The sequence below is a fragment of the Staurois parvus genome, unplaced genomic scaffold (genome assembly GCF_062004578.1).
Source record: "Staurois parvus isolate SC_StPar_1 unplaced genomic scaffold, SC_StPar_1.0 ptg000200l, whole genome shotgun sequence".
Classification (NCBI taxonomy): domain Eukaryota; kingdom Metazoa; phylum Chordata; class Amphibia; order Anura; family Ranidae; genus Staurois; species Staurois parvus.
In genome coordinates this window covers 1,443,921-1,456,749 of record NW_028317996.1, presented here as the reverse complement: position 1 = coordinate 1,456,749, position 12,829 = coordinate 1,443,921, and the positions used below count along the sequence as shown (strand labels likewise).

The window sequence follows — 12,829 nt, the reverse complement described above, 5'->3', positions numbered from 1 at the left end:
AAGTGAGATTTATTTTCATTGCACCATAAACATAAACATTGTTTATAGTGCAATGAAAATAAATCTCACTTTAAAGATATATGCATATGGTCTGGTCCCAGTTTCTATGTGTGGCTGTATATAAACATGAAAACGCATGAAAATCAAAACTGAACAACGAAAATGCAAAACCCCAACGTCTAACTAAATATACAAATATGTACAAGGGGGAAATACATGTGGCAGGGGGAATCCTGGGAAAGCAGATAGGAAGGAGGGAAACAAGGCTGAGAAGGGCAATGTAACAGGAAACTGGATACAGCGCAAAATCAAGAGCTATTTGGCAACAGAATCTGGTAGCAGTATGGCAAACAGATCTCAAGACAGGAGCAGCCAAAACACTGACACAAGGAATCACAGAAGAAGTGGAATCTAGGTACCTTCCCAGCAGGTGTGTCCAGGTGGAGCTGATTGCCGGGAGACACCTGCTGGTGGACACTAAAACTGCAGTTTTCCACCCAGCAGGAGAAACAGGTCATGACACAGGTGCTCTGAACTGAGGAGTCAAAATTTTAAAATATGTGGTTACAGAAGGTTCTTTGTTTGCCAAAGGCCTGGACAGTAGTGCAATGGCAGAAATCTGCAGGGAACAGAGAAGCATGGTAGAGTTTCCTTGCAGATTGGGGCTGCAGTTCTACACATAGAGTTGCAGATTTGGTCAGAATTAATAGTCTTTTCAAAAAAATGAAAATCACAGGAAGATATTTATCCATCATGCAATACCGTTATTGAGGCATCTAAATGTTCCCACATTCATTTTGCCCCAGGGCAATGACTTCAAACATAACAGTCAAAATCATAAAAGGCTATATTTAATGAAAAACTAACAAGGAGTCCTGAAAGACTTGGAACAACCTATCTGTAGAGTCCCTTAAAAAAACTGCATGCTAGTGTACCTATGTGAATTCATACTGTTTAAAGACAATTGGTGAAAAACTCCAATATTGATTTGATTTAATTTTTCTTCTGTTTAAGCACTTTATAGGTTGGTAATTGATGAATAAAAAAAATGTACACACACACGGATAGTATCAGAAAATGGAGCACTAGGGTTCAAGAGGCCCAACAGTGAATTGAGTGACATGCAGTCTATAAGGCACTTGTCTGGCAAGGCAAAAGATGGGAAGATGGGGTAGGAAGAGCCTCTGGCCTGCCTGGGGTTTTTTGCCAGAGGGAGGGTACCTAGGGAGTGTGAAACACTGAGGCCTGGTTCACACTACAAGCAGGCTGTGGGCTGGTTGCCGGTGCAGGAATCACGCCGGTTCCCGCACCCTCAGCCACCCACAGCTGCATCAGACACGTGAGGGTACCATTTATTCTGAATGGCACCCCTATTCATCTCATCCCACAGCGTAGGTTTCCCTGTGGATGCGCTTTGGAAAAGATGCATGCACCTTTTTCCCTGAAAGAAATGCAGGCACAGCAGCCCATTCAAGTGAATGGGCTGTCCTGCCCATGCAAACATGGGCCACATGGCCTGCACTAGTGTGAACCAGGCCTGAGAGAGGAGCGCAACCCAAGAGTTTGAGAGACCCATCAGCAGAGTTACAGTGAGTAGTAAGTGTGAAAAAGCATCTGGAAATACTGTCAATTCTTTTATTTGTATTTATTCTTTCCAATATTATGTGTGAAAGGCTGATCAAGTGTAAAACATAAGTTACTGTTATATTTTCAGAAGAAAGCCTATGCACAACAGTCAGTATTTGTCAGCCAAACTCAGTCAGTTTACAGGATTGGTTGTTTATACAGTCTGTAAGTTGTGTCGGTAATGCATGCTCTTCCTGCCGCCCTATAGCACAAATACTGCTACATGGTGGCACAGGTGCGCAAAATCACATATATATGTGATTTTGCATTTACGTGTAGGAGGTGTGCGCGAACTGCATGCACGCCCTACCCGCTATTTGTGGCCGTGGCTGTCAATCACCGGATCCCGGCCGGTGATTATTCGCCGATGCCCGGTGATTTATGACGATCTCCGACGGGGAGAACTGTTTTGTTTACTAACAGTCCCCCCTGTCAGCTCAGGCACACTGCTTTGGATGGCTGTGTACAGCACTGCCATCCAAAGCAGTGTACTTACAGGGAAGAACACGGACACCGCCCCCTAGTAAAACACTCCCAGCACACAGTTAACACTTTGATTGCCCCTCATGTTAACTCCTTTCTGCCCAGTGCAATTATTACAGTGTCAGCTCTTTTTTTTTAGCACTGATCACTGTATTGGTGTCACTGGGGATGTCAGTGACACCAAGTCAGTTCCCCCCAGTGTCAGAATGCCCGCAGCAGTCCCGCAGTCCCGCTATAAGTCGCTGATATATATATATATATGAGGTAGCAGTAAAAGATAGTCCATTTGTCTGCATGTTTTCAGTTGGTCCAAACAAACTATTTACTTCACTAACAGTTGCAACAGCTGGGAGTGCTGTATAAACAGTATATAGCCTCAGATACATGCAGTATACAGTGGGTGTCCCAGCAGCAGAAATAGAAATTCCTGTCCATCTCCCAGAACAAAATCGAATCAGGCTGAATCCATGCTAAGCCATTCACAAGGCGCTTTGCATTCTAGGAGTCGGACATCGCGATGCCTCTCTGCCCCAGCCAATCCGAGGAAGCTTTGTATTCATTCATAGAATACAAAGTTCCCTGTGAATGGCTCAACTGCCCTGTACTTTTTGTACTATTTAAAATTAAATGGAACCTGGAGATCAGCTTTACACAACGTCTATGCCTGTATATGTTCGCAGTATTTTTGGCTGTATTACATTTGTCAAGCACAGTATGTTCTACAATGACAATTGTGTTTTGTTTGTTTTTTGCAGCACCACATGGACCTTCATTTACTATTGGAAAAGCTGTCTGGCTACTTTGGGGTTTGGTCTTCAATAATTCTGTACCTGTTCAAAATCCAAAAGGCACAACCAGCAAAATTATTGTGTCAATTTGGGCCTTCTTTGCTGTGATTTTTTTGGCAAGTTACACTGCCAACCTAGCTGCATTTATGATCCAAGAAGAATTTGTAGACCAGGTGACTGGACTTAGTGACAAAAAGGTATGGCTTATCTAATTAAAATATTCTGTTTTAAATATCTGTCCTTGTAAGATTATTATTTGTGCCAACAGCAAATATACAACCATAATATAGAGTATTCATTTTATTTTATTTATTATTTCTTTTCTCTTTACTTTATATCTTAGTTCAGCGGTCTCCAAATTGCAGCCCTTGCTTTTATCTAGCCCTTGGGGCACTATTTCATCCACTGATACCAACAATGGTGCATCATTCCTAACAATGATACCAGCAATGGGGCCCAATTTCTCCCAATGACACCAACAATGGGGCCCACTGACACCAATGATGGGGCAGGCATAATTCACCCAACTGACACAAATGATGGCACACTATTCCTCAATATGACACCAATTATGGGACACAATTTCTCTCAATGACACCAACAATGGGGCCCAATGACACTGCTGATGGGGCACAATTCCTCTCGCTGCACCAACGATGTGGCACAATTCTTCCCACTGACACCAAAGATGGGGCATTGTTTTTGCTCCACTGACATGGGGACCTTCTCTACTCTCAAAGGTCACAGCCCAACCCCCCTAAAGTCTGAAGTACAGTAAACTGACCCTTTGTCTAGAAAGTTTGGAGACCCCTGCTTTAGTTTATACTTTATACTACTTATATTCAATCTTTATTTGACATATAAATGTTTTATATGGAGAACACTCCATGTGCTAGGTCAGGGGTGGGCAAACTTTTTGACTTGAGGGCCGCAATGGGTTCATATATTGGACCCGGGGGCCGGACTAGCTGCTGGCCGGCCCAGCCACTACCATGCCATCCATAGTAAGTATAGTAATATTCCCCCATAGTAAGCATAGTAATTAATCCCCCATATAGTAATTCATCCCCCATAGTAATTCATCCCCCATAGTAATTCATCCCCCATATAGTAATTCATCCCCCCTATAGTAATTCATTCCCCATATTAATTCATCCCCCATATTAATTCATCCCTCATATAGTATTTCATCCCCCATAGTACTATTCCCCCCCAAGTAGTAAGCCAAGTCCCCCCTGTGTCAATTTACTTACCTTTGCTCCGCGCGTTCCTCTCGCCGTGTTCACGCGCCGTTCCTCCCCTCACGTTCGTCACGCTGCCCCGCCTACACACATCCTGACAGCCAATCACTGGCTATCAGGATGTGAGTGGCAGCGAGACTGGCCAATCATTGCATTTGAGCGCCCTGAATGATGCAAATGTTTGCCTGCCCTGGCTGTTTTTTTTTTTGTATCACGCTCCGCGGGCCGGATTAAAAGGTCTGCCGGGCCGTATACGGCCCGCGGGCCGTAGTTTTCCCATTGCTGTGCTAGGTTCTTGACTATGTCACCCAATATGTGAAGACTGTATATCTTTTTCAAGCAAATTGTGCAGGAATTGTTTCACATGATCAGGAGAACAGGGCTCCTGTCTGAGGTTCTTACAGATCAAGGCACCCCATTTACTGTATGTCTATGGCTTTGAAGGAACACTGTAAATTGTTTAAAATTAAGCACTTATGGACTTTAATGTATCATCTGTAAACTATGAGTTAGTGGAATGGTGCAGCAAGTGGATAAATTTACAATCTATTTTAGACAGAAACTTCCTGGCAGTAGCCTCGGATGTAGCTTTTCTAACTGGCCAAGTTTCTATCCACTCAGGGAAAGCATTCAAACTCACAAGCCCATACGCATGCAACTTACAGTTAGGTAGTTGTATAAAATCTGTAGCCTCTGGAAAGTGTAAAGAGCTTTTGGCAAATGTTTATGAGGTGCATTTACATGTTTTCCAGCATTAAACTTTAGACATGTCAAACAGGATTGGCAGTAGGTGGTAAACAGCGGAAAGTACCATTAACACTTGATAAAGACCTGAGTGCAACAGATCATCAATCAGCAAGCTTCCAAACACTTCTGATGTTGAACACCCCTCCCAGAACTTTTTGTTCAGCCACCAAGGCCAATGGCTGAAGATCCATCAGAATTACCAAGGAAGAATATTGCTAAGTGTTGTCACATACTGCAAGGACTAGATTAGGAGGCTCTTCTGGTGAATTTGATTCTCAGGAAAATAATTGAAAATGATAGCTAGGATTTCTTACTGCCTCATTTATTTTTGCCATCCAGGACATTCCCCAGGCATCCACAGGGCTCTCACCATTTGAGTTGATTAATCAGCAACACCCCTGTGAACTACTGGATGTAGTTAAAGATATATGGGAACAAGAAACTATGCCCCATCAGAGCATAGTGGAACACCGTGTGCAAAGTCAAGGAACATTAGTAGGAAAATGTTGCAAAAAAATCAAGAAACTTTCTGAAACTTACCAAGCTTAACTGTTATAATTGAGCATGATATTCACATAGACCATAAGGTTTGCTTGAATCTTACGTTATACCATATTTCTGAAGCCCACTGAAAGATTGTATCATCAGAGCTTAAAATTATGTCAAACCTTGGGATAATTAAGGAGTCCCCCAGGAGCTGATCTAGCCCTAAAGTCCTAGTCCCCAAAACAAATAAAAAATAAATGAAGTTTCTAAGCAGGATGAATATTCAATGCCCTGGGTGGATGAAGTAATTTAAAGATTTGGTCCAGCCCAGTAAATCACCACTCTCCACTCTCAACTGAACAAAGAGTCACTGGCAGATCCTACTCTCAAAATAGGCTAATGAAAAACACAGCATTTGCATGCTGGAGAAGGTTATTGCTCCAGGCCAGAATGCCATTTGGATTGCTTGGGCTTACTTAGATTATAATATCATCTTTAACTTGAACTGGAAAAATTGTTTTAAAAAGGTTCAGTTAATTCTGGATGCCCTATGGAAGGTGGGGTTCAGGGAGCATGACTGAACTGGAAGAGGTCCACTATTTGTGGTGATTAGTAGGCAGAGATGTCTTCAAATTCTGCTGAACAAGCTGGGTGACATGCAAAAATGGCCCTGTCCCCTCACAAAAAAAGAGAGTGCACCCTTTCTTGGCACTGTGAGATATTCCCAACTTTGTCCAGCTTGTCTAAACCCTTGACAGACTACACAAAGGGAAAATCCTTCATGGCGTCTACTGGAGTCCTGAAGCAGAAGAAGCATTTTAACAATGGAAGCAGGTTCTGTGCCAAGAACCAGCCCTTGTAGTCTGAACTTTCAAAAAGATTTCCTGTTACGAATGGATGTTTTGGATTTGAGCTTGGTGAGGTCTTGCCCCAGCTAGTTGAGGAGAAGAGTATCCTGTTGTGTACTTGAGCCAAAAATTCACTCCGGATGAAAAACCTATCCAATTGTGGAAAGGGAGTGTTTTGTGATAAAGTGGGTCTTAGAGACGCACCAGTACTACTTGTACTACATGGCTCCAAATAAAGATAAGAACATGCAAATCACCAGGTGGCTTCTAGCCATCCAGCACTTATTTGTTCTTAAGAATACCATCAAAAGTGTTTAGCTATTCAACCAGTCAGCTTCCTGTACATCTTATAAAATAAGGCAAAACGGTCAAGAAGAGATTCATCACAGGGTCAATCAGAGATTCATCTGGAAACAGCAGTTTCCTGTAATCTGTCTCCAGATCTCTAGCATTCTCACGTAATGTGTCTCCAGTCTATCTCCAGAAGCATGTCCCCAGCCTCCAACAACTTCCATAGCATATTTGCAATCTCATATTTGCATCTCCTGCAGCATATCTGCTCTCTGATCATCTCTTGCAGCACATTGCAGTCTTTGTACATAACCTTTAGCATGTCTGCTATCTCTTAACAACTTCCAGTAGTATTACATTCACTGAATATTATATGTGTGGCACTTTGGTGATGTCAGGGGCTCCACTTGAGCTATAGAGAATATGGATGTATGCAAATGAATGGTTCATATACAGACTGGAAATACTGTATATACTTGATGTGACATGTCTGTATCCTTGCTAAAATGATCACCAAATGAAGATCCTAGAATTCTTAGGAGATTCATAGGACCTTTTCGTTATTTTAATATTTTGGATATACTCTATTGAATTTGTCATCTGTTCCTGAGGTCTAATAAATGCTACACTCTGGAAAAGTCAAGGTTGTATGAAACCTGCTTGAAGAGGTTGCCCCACTATACACTTATAATATGACAACAACATGCAACAGGTATGAAAATAAATGAGTGCTTGGACCAAAGCAACAACAAAAAAATAACTAAAATACCAATAAAATATCACTTGTAATTTATCACTAAAAATTCTAATTTAAATAATTGTAAAATTGAAGTGGAATTGGAATTTGTGATTACTAGTGTTAAACAGTTTGTTCATGTGTGGAAACTGTTCCATGTTCATATAGTGGTTTGTGCCTGCTGCAAATCTATTGGCTGCTGATTGAAATGTATTATTGTGAATGTTGTCTGTAGTGATGAGCCAAATACCCCCCTGTTCAGTTTGCGGTTGAACATTCGAGCCTACCGAACTTCAAATAGGGACAATTCACTAACTGGTATCTTACCGCATCTGAGTATGCAGTAAAATACATAGTTACATAGTTAGTCTGGCTGAAAAAAGACAAAAGTCCATCCAGTTCAACCATTAAAAAAAAAAAAAAAGTTATAATCCTACATCCACAGTTCATCAAGAGGAAGGAAAAAAACCTAGCAAAGCATGATCCAATTTGCTCCTGCAGGAGAAAAAATTCCTTCCTAATCCCCCAACAGGCAATCGGATATTCCCTGGATCAACTTTACCTATAAATAGCAACCAGTTATATTATATGTATCCAAGAAAGATTCCAGGCCTCTTTTAAAGCAATCCACTGAGCTGGCCAGAACCAACTCTTGAGGGAGTCTAAAAATAATAATAATATAGCGAGCGCTCTTTTGATCATCAGAAAGCAGCTTGCATAAGATCAACCTCTAAAAAGATCCTCAATAGAATAATATATCAATAAATGCAGCGCTCATAATAAAGTGCAATCATGACCTACCATGTGCAATCTTATGTACTAAAATATTAAGCATGACTATGGTGTCTTATATAAAGACAATGGTGAGTATATTATGACATCATAAAATGGTGACATAGATATAACCAATCAATTCCATATGAATAAAAAGTCTATATAATCATCAATATATTTCAATGAAGTTGCACCAAAGCTCCTAGAAACTTGAGTCAATGATATTATGTGCTCGTAACTTCCATGATATGAAGAAAAAAGGGGTGTGCTTGTACTCACCAGACCCAAAATAATAATGCGCATATAATGAAGATGGTCATCTAGGCCTCAATGGATACGTGATACTCCACTGGCACCGGAACCAGGGTAAGACCTTTGGACCTCTCAAATGGACCCTCTGGAAGGATTGAACCTCTTCGTTGTCTTTATAGTCCAGTAGTAGATGCACTTCAGCATACACGCCACCTTTAGTGGCTCAGAAAAAAAGCCACCCGAAACAAAGTGCTGTTTATATAGCCTGAGAATCCGAGAGGGGTCTGGCTGCAGAATGGAGCTCTATTTTCGACAGGAAACATGTGACCTCCCATGTTTCCTGTCAAAAAAGTCATTTGGCATTTTAGTAGTGAAGACATTCTCTGTCAGCTGGGTTCCCCCCCAAAGCATCTTGTCCCCATGTTGATGAGGACAAGGGCCTCTTCCACACAATCATGGCTGATGGTTGTGGGGGTCTGCAGATGGAAGCTTATCGTAATCTAGAAGCCCCCTTTAACAAGGGTCCCCCATATCCCGGCCCCGCCCATGTGAATGATTATGGGGTACATGGTACCGCTACCCATTCACAAAAAAAAGTGTAGTGTAAAAATGACAGGTGCAGTCTTTGACAAGTCCTTTATTAAAAACAAAAATTAAAAAAAGTCCCCTGCAGTAGATCCAATGTCAATCACAGTGCCCGCCACCACCGCATACCTTAAAAAAAGAAAAAAAAATGCTCCACTCTCTATGCTGGCTCCCGGCAACTGACAGCTGTGCCGGGATAACAATTCTTAAATACGGTGATGACGTCACAAGGTGATGTGATCATGTGCTGTGATTGGCCAAAGAATTGCATCTGACCTATGGACAGGTGCATTGCTTTGACCAATCACAATGCACTGTCACAGAGCAGTGCACTGTCAGGGTGCAGTGCACTGTGGGGCGTGGCAGGAAAATATCCTTATGTCCGACTTGAACATGAAGCCCAACCCTAGTTGTCTGTGCACTCAATAGCAGTTATGCTTAGCACACAGCTGTGACTTGTTTTCGGGTGCTGACTCAGCATTGCGCACTACATACAGTGGCTGTATCAGGCTATTTATATAACAGCTTGTTTGATATACAGTTGTGAAATTTATCAGCCAGACTTCAGCACATTTCTCATTCATCACCATTTTAGTACCTGCTATTTGAGAAGTTTTTAAGCTCAGCCTTTGTCTATTACAAAAAATACACCTCTGAGATACACGTATGGCCAGTCACACAGACAGCAGACTATAACTGCATGTGATCATCATTGCTGATCATTTATCTGGCAAAGAGCGTGTGATGACTTTGGGATATGTTCAATGTGCTTTGGGCAGGAAGCATTGGGGTTTATTTACTAAAGGCAAATAGACTCTTCACTTTGCAAGTGCAGTTGCAGTCTGCAAGGGAATGTGCTCCAGAGCTTAGTAAATGAAGTGAAGCTCTACTATCTTCCATTGCCCAATCACATGCAAGCAAAAATGCTGATGTTTTAAATATTTTTGTTGCATGTTATTGAGTATTGTTTGCAAAGTGAAGCTTCACCACATTCATCATACTCTGGGAGTAATTACTGCGCAGAGTCATCTGCATTTTCAAATTTAGCAGTCTATTTCCCCATAGTAAATAACCCAAATGATGCATTGTATATACTGTATAGTTGGATGACTATATTTTTGCAGGGGAAAAGGCTGTATCTCAGTGCATTATATGTCATTGTGACTCTTTTATCTCCATTATTATCATTTGTTTGCAATAATTTAAGAATTCTACATTAAATATATCTTGTTGATATTTATCTTGTTTACATATTTGCAATTCCTTGCTATTAACTGTTTTCCACACAAAACCACAAGTTTCTGGATATAACTGGCAACAAACATCATACACATGCATTTACAATACCTATTGAATAATCTAATGTGCATGAATCTGTCATTTATCCTGTGCACTTCTTTCTGGAATACCTTTTTGATGTTTTTGCCTGCAATTCGCCATTTCTCCACAGTACCCATTTGATACAGGTGCCAAGTTAGGTGAATTTGGTATGCATATCTCTACTGTTTAAATGCAGAGCACCAGAAGTTCTTATGGAAATAGGGTTGCCACCTCATCCCTTTAAAACCAAACACATATTAATTACACAGGTTGTGGGTGGCTGATTAAGGTGGTAATTAAACTCACGTAGTGCCTTATCTGCATTAAAATAGCCTCTGAACCTGTGTAGTTAATGTGTTTGGTTTTAAAGGGAAGAGGTGGAACCCTACATGGAAAGTCCATCCAAGACTATAAATCAGCCCCACAGGGACACAATCTCCAGTCCAATCCAAGTTTAAAACATGTTTTGTTAATGATGTATAAAACAGCAGTGCAATCAGATGAGTGATAATAAGCACTGTGACTCATAGCCTGTTCCCAGAAAATTGATCTAACAACCATTAGAACTCATGACTCCTGGTATGAAGTGGAAGGTGGTAGATGTCAGTAGCAAAGTACACATACCCATTCACATGGTTGTGCATTGGGAAGAGCTATCAGTTGGGAAAAAAGCTGCTCCAGACTTTACTGTATACAGGACTCAGGAAGATAACCAATAAGATGGCTGTTCTGTGTGTGAGCACGCCATCGAAAATGATATCATCCAAGACAGCCACAGACCAGAAGTAGCTCTGGACCTTGCTGTATACAAGACTCAGGAATAGAAACAAAAATAATGGCTGCGCTAGGTGTGTGGACACCACCAGAAGTGATGTCATGCAAGATGGCTGCGGACCAAAAGTGACATTAGTGATGTTTCCGATGACTGTAAGGAAGGCTGGAAGAAGCTAGAAACTTATCCTCACATAGGATGAAGCATCTGAAAGCTGTCTGCTTCTTTATCAAATCCAGATTTTATACTTTGCTACTGACATCTGCCACCTTCCAGTTCACACCAGGAGTCGTGAGTTATAATGGTTGTTAGTTTGCTGGGAACCGGTTTTGAGTCACAGTACTTATTATCATTTATCTGATTGCACTGCTGTTCATTCATTATTAAAGCATGTTTTAAACTTGGACTTGGACTGGAGACTGTGTCCCTGTGGTACTAATTTATAGTCTTGGATGGGCTTTCCATAAAATTGTTTAGTGTGCGGCATTCAAGCATTTCTCTATACACTCCAGTGGATTGTGGGCAACACAAGTTTTGTGGTAATTTCCTACCTACAGAAAGGTTTAGCATCTGGCACTAAGGTTTATATCTCTACTGTTACATTTTGAAACTTTGAAACTATTTTGTAGACTTTCACTAATATTTGCCATATATCTATTTTAGTATTTTGCTACTTGTTTGTAATAGATGTTAAGGAATATATTAAAAGCAATGTTTTATACATTTTTCTGCTGTGATCCCAGTTCTCATTCTTTTTTTGTACCTGTTGCATGCTCTATATTGAATGAGTTTCACAACTTATTCCAAGATGATAGTGGATTTATAGTTGATATATTTCATTCATATGTAGGTCAAAGGTGTGACATTTGATCTGTGTATACCATCACTTAAAGAAACCTCATAAGTAAATTTTTTTCTATTGTAATGAAAATGTATTCCAATTTAACTCTTATAAACCCTTAGTTAACCATAATCAGCCCTAATTAACACCTATTTCTTCTACTTTTAGTTATTTTTCTGCTGATTTTTTTATGTTACCATTAATATATATTTTTTATTTTTATTATTTTGTTGCAAAACAAGGAAATATAGAAAATGAAAATTGAACCAAACTTGTTTTTTTCATTTGCAAATAGTCTTTCCATACCTTGTAACAGGAACATAATTTTGGTGCCATTTTAAATAGAACAAATCAGAGCGTATTTTTTAAATTTATTTATTTACAGCAAAGCTACTTTTTAAACAAACACTGGTCACATGCATTTTTTTTCATTTTTTTAAAAGAGTCAGTTAAAATATTATTTTTTATTTTGCAAAACAGTATTATCAAATGAGTGTCATCTTAAGTAACCCCAATAACCATTTAAAGGTTGGCCACTCTGCAAAATCATGTATATATACATGGTTTTGCATTTCCAGATAGGGGGTGTGCTCACGCAGCCCTACCCATGCTGTCATTGGCTCCTGCAGATGTCAATCACCGGGTCCCGGCCAGCAATTAATGGCTGAGATTTGGTGATCAAAGGGGAGAGATCTGTGTGTAAACAACACAGAACTCTCTATTGTCAGCAAGGACGTGCTGCTTTCTATCTCTCTGCAAAGCAGAGAGATGGAAACAGCAAGTCCCCTAGTAAAACACAGTAAAAACAGTACACAGTTAACCCTTTGATCGCCCCAGATGTTAACCTCTTCCTACCCAGTGTCATTAGTACTGTGTCAGTGCTTTTTATTAGCACTGATCACTGTATAGTGTCACTGGAGATGTCATCGGCAGTTAGTCAATTCCCACCCAGTGTCAGTTAGTGTCAGAATGCCTGCTGCAGTCCTGCTATAAGTTGCTGACCGCCGCCATTACTAGTATAAAAAAAATAAAAATAAAT

The 12,829-nt window shown here is 40.5% G+C and overlaps 1 protein-coding gene across 2 annotated transcripts in view; it reads left to right on the top strand.

Moving 5' to 3' along the window:
• The window catches only part of GRIN2A (glutamate ionotropic receptor NMDA type subunit 2A), a 933,223-nt gene that overhangs the window by 809,412 nt on the left and 110,982 nt on the right, over positions 1-12,829 (top strand). For both annotated transcript variants that reach the window (XM_089678228.1, XM_089678229.1), the window contains exon 10: positions 2,865-3,094. In XM_089678228.1, coding sequence (XP_089534354.1) covers positions 2,865-3,094 — 230 coding nt within the window. The remainder of the gene's footprint in view (positions 1-2,864; positions 3,095-12,829) is intronic.